Source organism: Osmerus eperlanus, chromosome 7, assembly GCF_963692335.1.
Source record: "Osmerus eperlanus chromosome 7, fOsmEpe2.1, whole genome shotgun sequence".
In the NCBI taxonomy this organism is placed as follows: domain Eukaryota; kingdom Metazoa; phylum Chordata; class Actinopteri; order Osmeriformes; family Osmeridae; genus Osmerus; species Osmerus eperlanus.
The window spans coordinates 11,415,207-11,433,191 of NC_085024.1; the positions used below are offsets into that span (position 1 = coordinate 11,415,207).

Here is a 17,985-nt window from a genome sequence, read left to right on the forward strand (position 1 = left end):
TGGCCCCCGCCGTCCTTTAACTTTGTAAGAATTTAAATTGTTATCAGTGATTGTGCTGATATAACCACTTGGAAACAATAGGAACTTTTATTAATGCAAAACGTTACATTTTTAAATAATAATAGTAGTATTAATTTGTAGTCCTCACTCACCTGTAAGCAAATCATACGCCCCCTTTCGGCCGCTTGCTGGCCCTTCTGTATCTTGGTGGGTGATGTGCAAATTTGACAGGAAGTAAGCAAAGCAAGAGCTAACAGTGAGCAGCCACGTCATGTAAACTTAACTAAGGAAGAAAACGCTTAAGCAGAGTGTAGATATCGAAACCAACTATTCATAAACGGAGCTAATCGGAGTATTTTCTTTTTTTGGAGGACATTCATTCGGCAGTGTTTATTTTGGCCGATATCATATGGAAAGATGTCTGACATCGGGGACTGGTTCAAAAGCATACCGTTCATCACCCGGTATTGGTTTGCTGGGTCAATTGCTGTTCCCTTGATAGGGAAATTGGGATTGATCAGTCCTAAGTACCTTGTTTTATGGCCTGAGTATTTCTTTCACAAATTTCAGGTGAGTGTTGAAGTGGGGTTAATGTTGTATTTAGCTATCTTTGCGTAGTTAATTAGCTAGCTATTTGCTAGTTAGCAACGCTTGCAGGCCTTGTTGGTTGTGACTTTGAGAGATGTGAATTGTGTCCAATCACAAAGCGAGTATCAAGAACGTGAGGTTGCACATCCGGAATGTATGACTCTTCAAAACTCCCTCCACCGCTGATGGTATCATGATTGTCTCTTCATAAGCAAATTTGAAGCACATTTTTATGTGAATCGCAACGTTATGGTCAAATAAATTCATTGATTTGACTAAGGGTTTGCAACTCAAATTCATAATTCCACCAGATGGTGCCATTTAATCCCGTAACACATACAGCACATTCGAGTATCAATAACAACATCTATGGTATATAGATGACAGACAACAGCCAGGCAGTGACTCAATGGTCCATCCACCACCCAGTGAGATAATGCTGACGCTGCCCTATAAATATACTTGTGTGTGTGTGTGTACTGTGTTGTAGTAGGCTCATGTGAACCACTCGTATGCTACAGATGAGATACATGCTAGTCTACTAAACAAACAGGCCAATGTTCAAGACCCCCCCCCCCCCAAAAAAAAAGGCAACTAAGATTAAAATGTGACATAAACATTGTTTCAATAATCTATTATGTCATACATTTAGTTTCTGTGACAGATATGAGCAGCAGACACACTGTAGCTGTCAGAGCAGCTTAGTGTCTGGCTAGACATCCCATTCTAGGATCTCACTGTTCATTCATGCCTGGGCATAGGTGACATTAGGGAGAGTCTGTGTGCAGTCATTTATAAAACATGGGGAGCTGCAGTAGTCTATACAGACTACATGCCTTTGGCAATATATGATTTGAACTATGAGTTTAGCATGTTTAGATCTCAAGGCCCCCTGTTGTGCTATTAATAGGAATGAAAACCAAACTATATTCTTGTTCCCTGGGCTGAATTGTATTTTATCTACAATAAATGTTGTTTGGTAAAATCACCTTTCTCCCACTTCTGGACAGATATGGAGACCGTTGTCCTCGACACTCTACTTCCCTGTGGGTCCAGGGACTGGCTTTCTCTACCTGGTCAATCTGTACTTCCTCTACCAGTACTCCACTAGACTAGAGACAGGTAAGGTGACACAGTGGCTGGCTGGCTGATAAACTTTCTAGTTGGCTGACTATCTGAAAGCCATACTTCCATCAGTTATGTTTACTGTGGTGTCTGGATCTTAAATAATCAATGTTGTGCTGCCACTCTGGTAACTGTCTGGTCTGCCATGTAATGGTACCACTGAGTCATGGTTGCTCTGTCTAGGTGCGTTCGATGGGCGACCAGCTGACTATGTGTTCATGCTGCTCTTCAACTGGATCTGCATCGTTGTATCCTTTCACATATTTACACTGGCCTCCCACTAGCCTGTGAGATGTATTGCTTTCCAGTGGTACTTTCATGAGCTGTTGTTAGATGCCTAGTAAACAGCGGTGACAACAATGACCCCTGGAAAGGACATAATAAAGAGAAAATGTGAATTTCTTGCTTAAAATGGTTTGACTCCTAAATATGTACTTGGTTCTTAGATAAAATAATAAATAGTCACATGATAGATCTTTCTCTGTCCTAAGTATTCACCTAGTGATTACAATATGAACCTGGCAGTGATTACAATTAAAAGTAAACATTGTACATATTCTGCTCAACCCATGCTGCCCAGGCTTATACTGCTGCTGTGGTATTATGTTCCGCAGCCTGGCCAGTGTGCCAGGTTAGACTGGCACTGTGCCCGTGGTACAGTGGCATACAATCTCCCTGCACAGTCAAGCACTTAATCTAGGTCATGTGAGGCTCAGCTCACATTAGAGACTGGGTTAAGTCCCACACCCACTGCCTCAAGTCTTAGCCTAGCTTTAGTCAAAATGAGGTGTGTGCATTTCAAATGAAATCTGTGTGAGTTGTGTGCGGTGTTGTGCTGCCTATTGTTAAATCTCTACAGCAGTGAAATCATCAAGCTGTGTAACACAGATCTAAAAATGTCACTTACTTGAAATTATGCTGTTGTCCTTGACCCACGTGGTGTAGATAACTGGCTTAATGATGGACATGCAGGTAAGCGTCTCCTTCTCCTATCAGAACACTACTGATGAGAATGAAAAGGCTGACTGCAGAACTTTGTGTTCTTCAGCTAGCTATGATATTCCATTCTGTTGCTTTTACTGTTATTAGCTACATCACATCATAGTGCTGTGTGAACTAGCAAAACAGTATAAGTCTTAGATTAGATCTTAGATTCTAAGATGGCTGATGTGTTTTGTGTGTGTGTTCCTCCAGCTCCTGATGATCCCGCTGATCATGTCTGTGTTGTACGTGTGGGCCCAACTCAACAGAGACATGGTCGTGTCCTTCTGGTTTGGTACACGCTTCAAGGTACAACAGGCTTTTATAAAATATTTTTACTGGCAATTTCCTACTGTAAATATAATATATATATATAATTTATGTATATTTCTTCATGAAAATATATGGATTTCAAATGTTTTCCTCACACAGTATCTCTCGTCCTCTAGGCATGTTATCTACCTTGGGTTATACTGGGCTTTAACTACATAATCGGTGGCTCGTAAGTTTTTCGATTCTCTCATTGGTTTCGGTCTAAATGTTTGTTATTACAATAGTTTTGTGTGATAAGTTGCTGGTCCAAAGACGAGAATGGTATCTCTCATTCTGTACATTTATTTTACCGGACATTCATGTCATGACCTTGTGCATTCTCGACTCACATGTTTTGCCCTATGAACTGCAGCCTCATTGTGGAAGACAAGCTGCCACCTTGAGGGGATCCAAATGAGTAACCATTGCGTTCTGTTGTGTCATGCTTTCAGGGTTGTCAATGAGTTGATCGGGAACTTGGTGGGCCATCTCTATTTCTTCCTCATGTTCAAATACCCCATGGATCTGGGAGGCCGGTCTTTACTGTCCACACCAGAATTCCTGTAAGTTCCTTAGTATCAACGAACCTCAGTCCCCTTGCTCATACCCTCCAGTTTATCTCCCAATTTCCTTGTCTTTTAATATATGTGTGTGTGTTGTGTTCCTAGTCGCCCTACATAGAAACACCTCTCATCTGTAGTTTTGGACTCTTATAACAGCCTGTAGTCCTACTACTTTACATTGCTGTAGCTTCACCTTTAGTCCTTTATCTCCTATACTTGTGGCCTATAGCTTGAACTCATACACATTTCCCAGTAGTCCCTAGTTAGTTTACAGTCCTGTTGATTTAACCACAGATCCTAGTATCAAATATCTAGCTCATAGACAATAACCACCTACTGTATGTACATTTACCGTACTTAACGGAAAATAAGCCGCATCGTGTACAAGCCGCACCCCCCCAGAATGAGCACTTTACGTTTGTAAATTTGAGTATAACGCCTGGGACACACTGGCTGCGAAGCGCCTGGACTCGCCGCGCCACGATCGGCTACGATCGGCTATGACTGAGCAAAAGCTGTTCACACCAGACGCGCATTTCTCGCCGGTCACCAAGCCTTTCAGCTACTCTGAGCTTTCCTTTACGCTGACATGGTACATAAACATGGCATTGGCTATATCCCAGCATTGATCCTTATCTACGTTGTTCTTGTAAAATTGTTGCTGACATACAACAACTCCCTGTGCTTTTCAACTTCGAGAATTCATTTGATGCTGATTTTAGAAATCGACTTGGGGGTTCTCTCTCGGTAGGCTATGTCTGCATGTGTGTTGTGTGCAACGCGTGCAACTCGTTTCTCTCAAACAAACAAAACAACTACGGGCATGCTAGCTCAACGGATCAATCCGTTTATTTTCATTTGTTTTCATCAGGGTAACCACATGTAAAGAACGTTCGTTACCAACATTGTGTAATTATAAAGTCTACAACTTTACAAATGTTCACCGTAGTCTACAATTAATGGAGTAAAATCTTAATAACATGTTTTTTTATTCAAATATATCAACTAATATGGTGTATTTCATCAGGGTAACCACATGTAAAGAACGTTCGTTACCAACATTGTGTAATTATAAAGTCTACAACTTTACAAATGTTCACCGTAGTCTACAATTAATGGAGTAAAATCTTAATAACATGTTTTTTAATTCAAATATATCAACTAATATGGTGTATTTCATCATCCTGCAGCCGATTTCGCAAGCGTCTCGATCGCGGCGCTTCGCAGCCAGTGTGGTCGGTCCCATTTGATAACATGGACGCCGAAAGAAAAAAGAGGCGCTTCCAGGCGCATCGCAGCTGATCGCAGGCAGTGTGTCCCAGGCGTAAGCCGCACCGGAATACAAGCCGCACTTTATATGTAAACAACGTTGCCGTTGCGCGGACCATTGCTCTTGAATGATTACTTGCACATTCATGCTGTAAATGTGGACAGCTTGGATAGAGATCTAACTAGACAACATTCCCAATCAGGGTGAACACTCAAATTATCTAAACTATAGACTATAGCATTACACATATCAAAACAGAACTAACACAACAATAGAACTCCAAACAATGCTTATTTAACTAAGCTAATGCCCTTCATTTAGTAGCTTTTCAGCTTGCCGCAGGGCATTCTGGGTACCAAGAGCAATGCACGAGTATAGGCGATCTTACAGCATTGTGTAACTGTTACACACTTCGGTTGTGGATACTTTGTCCAGAAATAAAGCCAAGTCACTCATTTCGTGGCAGAATCTATTGTTATGTCTACAAAATTATTTTAGATATATTATAAGTTTAGCTAGCTTGCAAATCCTGAGGACAAGGGTGTTTGGTCCCTCGGGAGTTGCCGTAGGCTTGGTGCTGAAAGCATTACGTGAAATCAATTAGGCCTGTTCGAATGGCGATGTCAAGAAGAGCAGTGGTAAAATACAAGTTATGAAAAGAGACCGCGTCCGTGTCTTATTGTCCACACGATCATATACAATTATATCTAAAACGAACTTACAAAGAGCTCGGTTAGACTACCAAAGTTGAATTAGTAATGTTGTTAGGCCTCAACAGGCCTCAGCGTTATTTTGCTAGCTAGCCTAGCCTATAACATTTCACTGGGTCTTGCAGCTGTTTGATTAACTGAAATTATTATGAAATGTTATGTTCTACTAGCCATTTTCCTGCTTTAGCAAGTCGCTGTATTTCCAAGCCCTGATAGTGTAACTGAGACAACACAGTAAATAACTCCTCTTTCAATTAATAAGCCCCCGTTCAAGTGTTGAGCATAAAATTAGCTGCACGGCCTGTAGAGATCTTCAGACGAAGACACTTTTTTGTTCTAAAACCGGACTAAGCCGCTTCGAAATATAAGCTGCACAAGCACAATAAAACTGTAAAATTGGAGTACAAGCCGCGGCTTATTTTCCGTAAAATACGGTAGTCATTTAGCAGACGCTCTTATCCAGAGCGTCTGTAGAACTATCTTTTGTATCCAGCTCTCTGCTTCCATCCTTTTCTAGAAGTCTCTAAATGTTCCTCTCTGTGTACAGGTACCGCTTCCTCCCCAACAGGAGAGGGGGGGTGTCAGGATTTGGAGCCCCTCCAAGCAGGAGACCTGCTGCCCAGGAGCAGCAGGGGGGTGGGAACGAGGGTGGTGGTGGTGGCGGCGGCGGCGGAAGAGGCCGTCACAACTGGGGCCATGGATTCCGCCTTGGAGATGACTGAACGGGCAGAGGCGGGTCTCTGGGGCTGTCACCCAACTCTGCAGGTAGCAGGACAAAGAGACTGTTGACGCCCAAGTTCTCCTTCCAGAAGACCACTGCTGCGGACCTCCAGATGATGCATAAACAGAAACATGGATTTTATACTCTAGTCTCTTCCCCCCCCCTCCTTTTTTTCTCCCCCATCCTTTGGACTGGTTCAGAAATGATGTTGCAGCTGCAGACAAACCAGCATGTTGTTATTTTGTTCCTGCGCTCTCACAAGATGCCATATCAGATTACACTGTAATTAACCAGTTGCTCTGTGTGTGTGCGCGTGTGTGTGTATGTGCAGCCACATTCAGCCTTTATAGAAGATTGCATTGTTTGTTGTGGCATGAGGAGAGCCTATACGCCCATCCCTCCTCCACTGCTGCGTTCACTCACACGTTCGTCTCTGTATAAAAAGGCTCATATAAACTCCATTCATAACCGGTTTCCATTTGTTGACCGTGCTGTTACGGTGTTTGTGTTGCCATGTCATGCCTGATTCTTATATTGTTTGAGTTACAAACACGATAAAATGATTCTTACACACATAGCATTCTAAAACTCCTATAAATAGAGCGCAGTGTGAGATGAACAGAAATTCATCTGAGAAGGTTTTATTTGCCATCATGCTGGGGTAGAGCATGCCACACAAGTGGTCAGGTTGTCCTAGTGCAGCTGTAAACATGGTAGATTGCTGGCTACAAAGTTTGTCAAATAAAACGGCAACACTGGCTAGGATTCCCTCCTTTACTTTGCACCACAGAAAAGCAACTTAAATGAAACCGTGAGATTTCACTGATGCCATGCAAATGTGTGTGATAAGATATTGAACTGTGAAAGAATATGAATCAACAAGATGCTTGGTGATTGATTTGTGTCCACCAATATTTTAGATTAGGACGTCATCAGCATCTGTTGTATTGCTACATGCCCCGAGGTTAAGAATGGTACCAACAGATGGACAGTGACCATCGACACTTGAGTTGCCTCAGTTGCATAGCTTATGATTGCTGTCTGCTTGTTTCCTATGGGATGGGTCTGTGCCTTCTTCTGTTGACTTTTGTACAATAGTATTTTGTACTTCAATAAACAGAAGGATGCATCTCTGGTCAATACTGTCAATCTGAAATATTGAGGATGAGGTCCTGAAGTGATTCACTCAAACGGCATTTTGTATGGCAGTATCCTTTGGTGAAATGTATAGAGGTATTACAAGGGACACCGTTTTCAGTTGGTTGTGTTTTATTAAGTTACAGCAGACTGATAAAAAAAAGAGAGCAAGCAAGACTTCATGGTAGTCCTACAGTATCCCAGATACATGAATGAACATGACACTAAAGCAGTAGAAGCGGGAGAAACAGTCTCTTATCTGATTTTGAAATGGAACACCTAAGAGATCTAGATAGCCATCGAGAGCTAGCGTGTACTGTGCAGCAGCTGTATTGAAAAATTAGACCTACGGGAAAAAAACTAATGTACAGTGCATTTTGTCTTAATGATTGACATTATCTATTCCTTGTCCATCTTAGCGTATCAGTACAGAATGACATGGGGGTGTATGACGATGATTCTGGTTTAACAGAAATACAATACACTATATATTCTATTAAGTACTCAGGATGGTTATTAAGAAATCCATTACTAGTCTGTGTAATATTTGTTTTAAGTGCCATCAATGACTAGCTGGTGGCCACATTCAAATTTTCAAAATATTACATTTCCCAACTGATTTAATGGATTTAACTTGATCTTAAAGTAGCGAAACATTCCTCATTTAAGGGGTTATAGGGGGCTCCTAATATAAATGTAACAAAACCATTTCCCTCTAAAAACATTGTACAAAGCTTTTTGCAATACAGAAAAATATTTACATGGGCCCTTTTTTTTAAAAGTGTAATAACAATAATGCATCAAGTCCAGCTTTGGCACTCAACGGTCCCACCCCCACAGTCAGTGCTTCATGTGAACTTTCTTCAGTGAACTTCCTGTCCACATCCTGGTGTCAGAGGCAAGGTGTGATATCATTGGTTCCCGATTCAACTTCCCATAGATAATCTTCAGCGTAACTCCAGCATTCTTCAGTACATCTGTCTAAAAGACTAAATCACAAGACAAATAGCATTAACGGTAGACACAATGATGTCACCTAACATCTAGCATACCATATTTTATCTAACCACCACAAGCCTGTTATAAAGTAGCTTTCCCCACTACTCACTGGCCAATCGGTTTGATAGAACCTAGTGCAGAGACCCTATTCAGTAATCAAATAAATGGCCCATTTACACTACAGTATGTCCAGATCTAGTATGAACTGGCTGGCAACCCTCTTCCTGCCAGGATGTTTTGCTAACCGACCAATCAGGCGAAATTATAGGTTCCCTGCTTCCCGGGTGATTACAGCAGCTGCTAGATTTAGAAGAGATAGCTCACCCATTCCAGAACTTGATAGATCAGATTCTTATTACTTATTTCAATAGGGACCATCATTAATTTCACTGATTACATAATGACTATTTAAATAAAAAGATTAGACTTGCAAGGATGAATACACATATGATCATGCTTTAGAGCAGGGGATCCCAATCCTGGTCCTCGGGCCTCCCTGCCCTGCATGTTTTAGATGTTTCCCTGCTCCAACACACCTGATTCAAATGAATGGTCGTTATCAGGCTTGGATAACGATCATTCATTTGAGTCAGGCCTGAGGACCAGGATTGGGAACCCCTGCTTTAGAGGAATGACCATCATACAAGGAACTTATGGTATGAGCATTTATTAAAACTTGATCAAATTTGCATAAATTGTGTGCTGTAAAACTATTTCAACAGCAACAGCATGAACACTCAATCCAATTTAAACAGGGGCCAGTGGCTCTGTGGCCCACCCCTAATGGCGTGGATAATAACATTCCCTTTGTAAACTTCAATAAAAAAAAGAATTGTTGGCATGTTGGGAGATTACCTTACCATGCTTATTTCAGCCAGTCACCCTTCCAGGGTGGTCCACAGCCAGTACCTCCGCCTCTGGGCCTAGCCGTTGCATGTCCAGGCCTTTCCCCTCCTCACCCACAGCCATGGTCACTTTCACCCACCTCCCCCGGTCAACGGCGGCCTGCCCAGGCTGGTCTCGGGCACGACTCAGGTCAGACATGCTCTGTCCCAGCTTGTTGGTGAACCACTGGACTATATCCTGGTTGGAAACTGGCTGGAGTTTTGAACACTCAGGGATCTTGTCAGCCTCTTCCTCCAACTTCAAGACTTTGGCTGGGGAAGGTTGGAGAACGCTCTGGTTCTTCTCTCTGACTGCTAAGGAGCTCTGGCTGTTTTGAGCTTTGCTGTTCAGGTTCTGGAACTGTTCCATCCACTCCAAGTTTCCGTTTTTCAGCGCTGAACGGTTGTCCTTGAACCATCGGACTATATCAATGCGAGCCAGGCCTGTTTGGACCTCCAGATGGTTGTACTCCTCGGGTGAAGGCCACTGTGTCTGTGTAAAGACCTCTTTGAGGAGGCCTAGTGATTTGCTGTCTATGGGTTCAGGGCTAGTGGAGGCTAAGAGGAGAGGGAGGGGGAGAGGCAGAGAGGAGGATTGGATCTTACCATCCTGCTGCTCATGAACACCATTCTGCACACCTCGATGATCCTCTGGGATTTTGGGACCCATCGAGTTCAGCAGGGCTTGCTCCAAGTTATCCCTCAATGCCCTTCGCTCCAAAAACCAGCAGTCGATCTCAGTTTTGGAGAGCCTACTGTTCTCCACCAGCTGGTCCACCTCAGCCTCCGTGGGCGAGCTGCTCCTCTGAAAGCTCTCCTCCAACGTCTTGAGCTGCTCAGACGACTTGCCTTTGACCCTCTCCAGGAGAGGAAAGTGCGTGGGGATCGTTATTTTTGGCAGAGCGTCTTTAGAGGGGAGCTCGCTCTTCACCTGGGGGGCACTTTTGAGGTTGAGCAGACGCTGCTCGCTGAACCACTTCTTGATTTCCCCCCTGGAGAGACCGGTGGTCTCAATGAGACGGTACACCTCCTCCTCCTCTGGGAACTGGCACTGCGTGTAGCTAGCCTTCAGCACGGATAACTGGTCAGGGGTCTTGTTCGAGTCTGCTGTGAAGACAAACTTTGGGGGGACGATCTTGGGGGCGGTCTGAATGGTTTGGATTATAGAGGGACGTTTGATCTCTGTCCCGACAACGACAGGGGACGCCAGTGGACGTTTGACAGACTGATTGGCCAGAGTTAAGGCTATGGGAGCACAGGTGACAGTTGAACCGTTAGCCACTTGTGTCAGAACTAAGCTGGTCTGCCCAAGAACTTGGCAAGGGATGGTCTGAAGGAGGGAGTGGGGCGATTTGGTGGACTGAGGGGTCAGCTGGGCGGGCAGTACAGTGAACGTATGAGGAACTGACTGGATGGTACCATTGAACATCTTCTTCCTGGCCTCTTCCACCTCTTCAGGGGACCAGCTGATGCCCTGCTTCAGCCTCTGGGTGGTGAACCACACCTTGATCTGCTCCTCTGGGTGTTTGGAGGCGGCAGTCAGCCAGGAAAGCTCTGCCTGGGTCGGGTAGGGGAACTTGTTAAAGGAGGTGATGAGAGTCAGGTTACCATCCAAGGAAGGGTTGTATTTGGATGTGTTTAAAGGAACAGCGATTTTTGGTACCAAGTTGTAGTTGGGGGGTCGCTGTAGAGACGGCATGATGTGAGAGAGACCGTCTTTGAGAGTGGCTTCGGGGATGATTACGGTTCCGTTCACGTTCAGAGCCGTGATCTGCTTTTTACTCAGCTCCGGGGTCAGTTTTCCCAGTTGGCCTTCTGGCAATATCCGTTTGTTGTCCGTTTTTGACTTGCCAATCTTCACGGTGGTGGACTTGCTCAGAGGAAAGGTGGCAATGTCTGCTCCGGACACGGCGCCACTGGCGTTGTAAATGACTGCGTTGCTGGAACCTTCTATTGTCTGCTCTAATATGGTCTGGTTGTTCAGTTTGACCCTCTTGAACTTGAAATTGCTTTCACCAGGATGAAACCTCTCATTGTGCTCTGTCAGGGTGTCAAACTTCTTGGTGTTGAAGTTGCAGACTGCGCATAGGTAGAGAGGGTTTAGGATGACGTTTGGGTGATTGGCATCCACGTGCTCTTTGAACTCGTTGATGTTCTGGGTTGAGAAGGGGCAGTACTTGCACTCATACCCTCCTCCTTGATGCTTTCTTTGTGGGGGCCTTGGGTCCGTCTCTGGCCTCTCCAGCGCTGGAGAAAGCTGTGGTGGGCCACTGGGCTCCACGACTGGGGGCTGCATCTCACTGGGAATGTCCATCTGAGGCGGCCCCTCCTCAGCAGGACTGCCCCTAGACGCCTCCATCTCTTCCTGCTCTGGATCCCCCTGGTCCAGAGCATTGGGCCGGATCATACAGGGGGTGGTGGACTTCCTCCGGCTGGACATGACTTGGCTCTGCCGCTCTGGCTGGGCTGTGGAGGGGGGGACAGCAGGGGGAGAAGGTGTGTGTCAGCAGTGTGGAGGCGCTGCTGGGACTGACTCAGCTGACGGTCAGTGTCAGCTACACTGGGTGACTTCATGAGACTTCATCACACACCACCCAACCTAGAAGGGTTTGATGATAGAGATAAGGGTATATTAATATTTGGTCTTATTAGTAGTAGTAAACAATAACCTAAAACAAATGTAATATTAATTTGATAACCATTGAGACAAATTCCCAAAGCATCCATGTTTGGTTGTGAGAATTAATGAGTATTTGGATAGGACTAACATTAACATTACAATTTTATGGGTATATCTGTAAAGAGAGCCTGTATGCAAAATAATGCACAACTTGATTTCCCTGGGTGATATTTTAATGAAGGAACAGCAGAACTAATACAGCAGACTGTAAAAAAAAAAAAAAGTAATTGATATTCTGTCTGCCTCACGCACCGACTCACATTTCAATAAAGCAAAATGAAACGACGACCAAAATGGAAGTACCACTGCAGAGAGCTCTTGTTGCATCTGACAATTCAAGTCTCAATCAACGTAGAAACTGCGTGAGTACTTTCATTCATCATCCCTAGAAGTCACCCATTTTTCAGTTCTCTGGTACTGGCATCCTATCAGACAGGTGTATGGAGAGGATTCGATTTAATTTGTGCCCCATGCTACATCACTGACCATATTAGCGCTAAAATTCATAATCACCTCAAATTTATAAAACAGCTAGTACCATCAAAAAACCAAGTCGAACCTCAATTCCATGTTGTAGCCATGGCAACCAAAGACATAAAAAACCTGCTCCGGTGCCATGGCGATCTTCCATGGCAATCATTCTATATTGGAGCAGACAGACAAGGAGGGCAGCGAGAAGCCAAAGAGACTTAGTGTCTGACGATTCTGCAAGCCCAGGGACTTGCCAGGAAACAATAGCCTTTCACCTCACAAACTTCCGTAGACCTGAGAAGGTGACGATAGGCATTAAAACAAGGTGACTGAGGCTCCACCGTTACCATTGACTATGGTGAACGTTTTGCCATCTTGCTTATACCCATCAAATCCCTGTCATCTCTAAACGACAGAAGTGCGGGCTGGTTTGTTTCAGGGCTCGCTTCAGGTAGGGCCGTTGTCTGATGAGAACAGTTTCTGTGCTTTGTCACTCACTGCTAACAGACTCTGCGGCTAGCTTATGTCAGACAGGGAAATGGGAGCAACTGAGGTACTGGTGCTGCAGCCTGTCTGACTGGACCAAGCTTGCAATCAGGAGGCCAATTTCAGTGCAGCATACTGGTCTTTGTGGCAAGTGTCACTAGCTAACTAGTTAGCATGTGTCAGACAGGAACAGAGGAAGAAACCTGGGCCAGCCTGCTGCTGTGGCCATGCTAGTGTGACCGGGGGCTGGGACACGGAAGGAGGGAGGGAGGGGGAGCGCCATACTGGTGCCTCATTAAACTTGCAGGAGATTCACGCCGTCTCATATCACCGCTTTAGCTCGTCCTCCCAGAGCCAGACTGAGGAGAAAACAGCGCAGCCCTGGCCCCTTCTGCCAGGATCTGGGCAGATCTTCTATTACAACTGGAGAGATAGAACAGCAAGATATAGGCTAGGTAGTGCAGATCATTCGACCTCAGACAGTTTGTTTGAAGAACATAAAAAAGGACTATATAAATTGACAACGGCCCTTCTGCACAACCGACTATGCTACCTTATTCACACATTCCAGTAACCATGAACCTTGAGAGTTCGACAGCCATCGGGAATGGAGTTGGCTTGAAAAGAAGCTGCACACCAACAGCATCATTCTTAATTATTGTTGATACGGTGAATAATAGATTACACGGTTTACAAGGCCAACACAAACTGAACAAGGCCTGGCCTGGCCTAGGACAAAGACAGACAAATCTTACACTCACACACACACTCATAAAAATACACTGGCCAACCCGATAGGACAAGACACAAAGAGCGATCACCCCTACATGCTTGGTGTACTCTGTGAGACAGCGAAAGAACTTGATCTGACAGCAGGTAAACAGTAACAAACCAGTCATGCTCTCGACTCTCTCTCACACAGACACACGCCAGCTGCTGGTAGACTGTTCCAGGAGACATCTAACATCTCTACAACGTTCAAAAGACAAGAGGCTAAATCCACAAAATGCTGTAGAGGCTAACGGTAATGCAGACACTGATGTTACTAGGAATAACACTGCTGAGAGTTTGCGTACGAGGCTGCCTCGTGTGTGTTCGTGTGCAGCGTTCAGACGCAGTGTACCAGAGGACAGCGGGGGGTATGGGGAGAGGGAGGTGGTAGTGGGAAGGGGGGGGGGTTTGAGAACCGCTGTGTGGGCGGAGACACATCTCCACAAGTACAGCCTGTCCCAGCAGGGGTGGGGGTGGAGGAGGGGAGGCTGTATTTGGGATCGTCGCAGAATTAATTTAAATCTCATCAAATGGCTTCCAAAAAAACAACCCAACCCCCGTAGAAGCAATGCATGTCAACGGCCAATCGCTGGCTCTCCCTGTCCTTGCCTCAGCGCTCCATTCCACTAAGCCTGGGAGAGGAAAGTTGTCAGTTTTGAACAAATTCAGAGAGAGACACTATGGAGGTGCTCTTCTTTTGAGCTGAAATGGTACTGCTGTTACTAGTTGAAATTTAAGTTGCATATTTTTTTATATGAGTCTGAGACTAGAGCTCGCTAGACTACTATTGGGTTGGTGTGAAAACAGCTTGTGCTCTTTTCCTCTTCATAATAAATAGTCTAAATAATCTGCATTACTATTTTTGGCCAAACCAAACACGCAAGATCAATCAACAATGGGCAAGGCTACAATACAGTCATAAAGAACTGTATTACGTGATTCTGATATGGGTGTTCTAAATCTGACAGAGTACCGGAATACTAGCCATCCAGACCCTAAGGCCACACCAAACTACGCAGCAGTAACCAGGCAAAAAATTTCCAGCACTGACTGACACTATAAATAAACCAACCTACATGCTGCAATCCAGAAAGATTCCAAATCTCTGTTGGCAATAATGACCATAATCAGTGGCTGTTCATATTAAGTGCATGCATGTCATCATACACACATTCTCCCATTTTTTACTTTTACCTATTAGACTGCCTTCTCTGCAGTGGGCGGAGCTTAGAGGGCTCGCTAGGCGGGTGGGATTGGTCCAGAGCTGGGGAGAGTTTCTCTGCAGTAGTGATCTGTGAGAACTTCTGCCTCCTCTCTCTCTTCCAAGACCTGAGGATCAAGACAGAGGATGGGCTCATTCACTTAAACTCTACGGCTTTAGGCCTAGTAGTGAACTAAGGGGGGAGGGGGTGGGGGGTGGGAGAGTGGTAGCGTGACCTTGTTCCAGCCCCTGCTCACACCTATACAATGCTAAGTATCCACATTATAAAAGTTAGAATGGTGTGGGTATGGCATAGAGAAATGATCTGCCCTATTCTCCCCCTCCACACACACACACACTCAGAATCCTCCTCTGAAAAAAACCCCCATACATAACTGTGTGTGTGGCTTTCAACAGGCTATTTACCATCACCATCAGTGGCAGTAGATAACGTTACTGCTCAATACCAAAGCCCTGCTAATACTCTGCAGTGGTTATCAGGACAAAAGCGCTTCTTTTCAATAAACAAGACTTCATCTCAACATCAAGAGGGGCTAGTCAGCATAATATCCCAATGACTAATTAGGGTGTTGGATTATGTTTGGAGTATGAGAGCATTTTGACCTTGTCTGAACCCTTTCTCACTGCACGCCCCCTCCTCAAAACATACATAATCCCTGCTATTCTATGATGACCTACACTACCAATCCTTTCCCGTTTGTCTTCTGAGGACACAGGAATCAATACTGCACATTGGACACCTACCCAGCATGCTTTGTCTAGTTGCGCAGGGATAGTGACAGAGACAGGTAGGAAGTTAAGACTATAGAGATGGTGCCCATTACTTCATTCCCACGAAACAGCACTTTGTCCATGGCTGTGACTTCATCAGTCAGGCAAGGGGCCTGAGTCACTTCCAGATTGTGTAGGAGCTGAGCTGCAACAACCGCCCTCAGAGGTGAACACCCCCTGAGTCACACACAGGCAGCCATCTTTAATCAGGGCAACTGGCTGGAACAGGACGAAGGATGTATGGGGAAGGAAGAAGGGTTATCTTTAACCCTGTAAAGGGCTTTTGTTTTAGGGGAAATTATCAAGCCATTGGTGTAGCATCTTACATTCAACTCATCTGACGCCAGGCTGTCTCAACTCTCAACTCCCTTTAATGCCAGTCAATCAGCCCTAAAGTCCTCTCCACAAGCATTATTTCACTCCATAAGCAGCAAACTTTGATAGTCCCAAATTAATCACACCACAAACAGAAAATATGTATTATTTGGCCAAAACGTTTTCATTTAGGAATCAATCCATATTTGAGTTGATTGATTTTGCCCAACTCTGGCTTTGATATACAGCATTCAATTGCATTATGGGATGTCTACTTAGGCCTTGAGTTTTGCACAGAATGACCCATCAGAAGCCAAAAGACAATAGTTAAGCTGCATCACTGAATTTGAAGTTTATAAAATCACCATAATAACTATTTTATCGTTTCCTCTGATAAATAACGGGATTTTTTTTTAAGCAATGAGGACTTGCAAACAACATCAGACATACTTGCAGCAGACACGTGTTGGCTGTAATCAAAACAACTTGCTACTGAATGATCAGTGCGTTATATCTGAGAGGCTGGATCGACTTGTTTTGATAAATTCAATCGGGAGCTATGCTGCAACGAGGCGTCACTGTGCTACAGTTTCGCCACTGTGAGTGTTGCAGCCTATGGCCGCGGTGGAAGGCGTCACCTTCTACATCATACCACAAAACCGAAATCAAAGTAACATGCTGGCCTCTAAAGTAACCTTCTGTGTTTTGCACTAGTATGACTAAACTATAGAACGTTCTATGGGTAATCTGGCAATATCATTGTCCCAATCCCTTTACTAGGTTGAAACGCAGAGGGACAAAATCTGCTCCAAATTCTTCTCTCGCCATCGACGTAACGCCATGTCGGCATTGGAGGCCATATTTTGCTGGTTATGTCGACATAGGGGAAAAGTAGACATGTTCCCTCCATCTCGTTTGACGGTGCACGATAATTATACCCCAAACTTTTCAAGCATGAGGATGTCCATAAACGCATTGACTTGCCTTATTTATAAGCAGACATATTGTAACTATTCGCGGGTAGTCAGGTGTACACCGGGGCAACAAAAGTTCAGTGGCTAGACAAGTTGAAATATTTATACAGTGGCGTGTGCAGTCTATGAACAACAGCAGCCGCGGTGGTGGTGGAAGGTAAAGCATAAAGCTTTAACTTTTAGACTTTTTTTCTCAATGTAGGCTACATAATGATAGAAATACTTGAACCGAATCTTACCTGTCCACCGCGAACGATGTGATGTGATGCCGGGGCAGCTGTCCCAAACCGACTTGTTTCCAATAGAAACACAAAACTGGGAATTATTCTTGGGATACGTCCGAATCCTACAGACAACGACTGAAAAGAATTGGAGTTCACGAGGGGATCTACGCCAAAAACCACATGACCAACTACGTCAGCATACGTATTTGCATACGATACAAGCAGTCCTTCCATAGTGAGGGTCTTACAATGGTTCAGAAAAGTTCGGGAATTGGACGTAAGAAATAGCATGCTATCTTCAAGAACAGACAATCAGTCAGAGCTTGACACGCCCTGCTTCCGATTTCGGAATGAATGAATTGCTGTTGCCGAGTTGCCTCTGTTGACGTCCTCTGCGCCAGATCAACGTTCGATATCTCATGGAATATTAAGTAACTCAACACTTAGCCCTCCTTCTCATTGTCATACACTCCGCCCCTTAGCTCCATCATTGACGCCTACACCTCATGCCTTGCTGCAGTGAGTTCAGGTGAGCGTTACCTTGCAGTTGCACTGACCCCAAACACTCACTCACAAGCAAACTCTCCCCTTCTAATTGAATGTACTTCCCCCCTCTATTTTATGTGTATACAGCTATACACAGCTCTCTCTCTCTCTCTCTCTCTCTCTCTCTCTCTCTCTCTCTCTCTCTCTCTCTCTCTCTCTCTCTCTCTCTCTCTCTCTCTCTCTCTCTCTCTCTCTCTCTCTCTCTCTCTCTCTCTCTCATACTCAATACTCAACA

The 17,985-nt window shown here is 44.6% G+C and overlaps 2 protein-coding genes across 6 annotated transcripts; one reads left to right on the plus strand and one right to left on the minus strand.

Annotated features, from left to right (window-relative positions):
- Window positions 1-198: 198 nt before the first annotated feature.
- derl1 (derlin 1) lies at window positions 199-7,410 on the plus strand. Its single transcript, XM_062464851.1, has 8 exons — window positions 199-570; window positions 1,599-1,710; window positions 1,897-1,961; window positions 2,659-2,685; window positions 2,908-3,003; window positions 3,144-3,196; window positions 3,459-3,569; window positions 6,097-7,410. Exons 1-8 carry the CDS (start codon window positions 418-420, stop codon window positions 6,269-6,271), a joined length of 792 nt encoding a protein of 263 aa, XP_062320835.1. The 5' UTR covers window positions 199-417; the 3' UTR covers window positions 6,272-7,410.
- Window positions 7,411-7,527: 117 nt separating this feature from the next.
- zhx2a (zinc fingers and homeoboxes 2a) lies at window positions 7,528-17,571 on the minus strand. Of its 5 annotated transcripts, none has more exons than XM_062464847.1 (4): window positions 17,220-17,570; window positions 14,893-15,027; window positions 9,267-11,756; window positions 7,528-8,396 (listed from the first exon to the last, which is right to left on the minus strand). In XM_062464847.1, exon 3 carries the CDS (start codon window positions 11,728-11,730, stop codon window positions 9,277-9,279), a length of 2,454 nt encoding a protein of 817 aa, XP_062320831.1. In that variant the 5' UTR covers window positions 11,731-11,756; window positions 14,893-15,027; window positions 17,220-17,570; the 3' UTR covers window positions 7,528-8,396; window positions 9,267-9,276. The 5 variants fall into 5 exon arrangements, with proteins under 5 accessions (XP_062320831.1, XP_062320830.1, XP_062320833.1 ...); XM_062464846.1 differs by having other exon boundaries at window positions 9,267-11,889; XM_062464849.1 differs by lacking the exon at window positions 14,893-15,027 and having other exon boundaries at window positions 7,528-8,388; window positions 9,267-11,889; window positions 17,220-17,571.
- Between the last annotated feature and the right edge of the window lie 414 nt (window positions 17,572-17,985).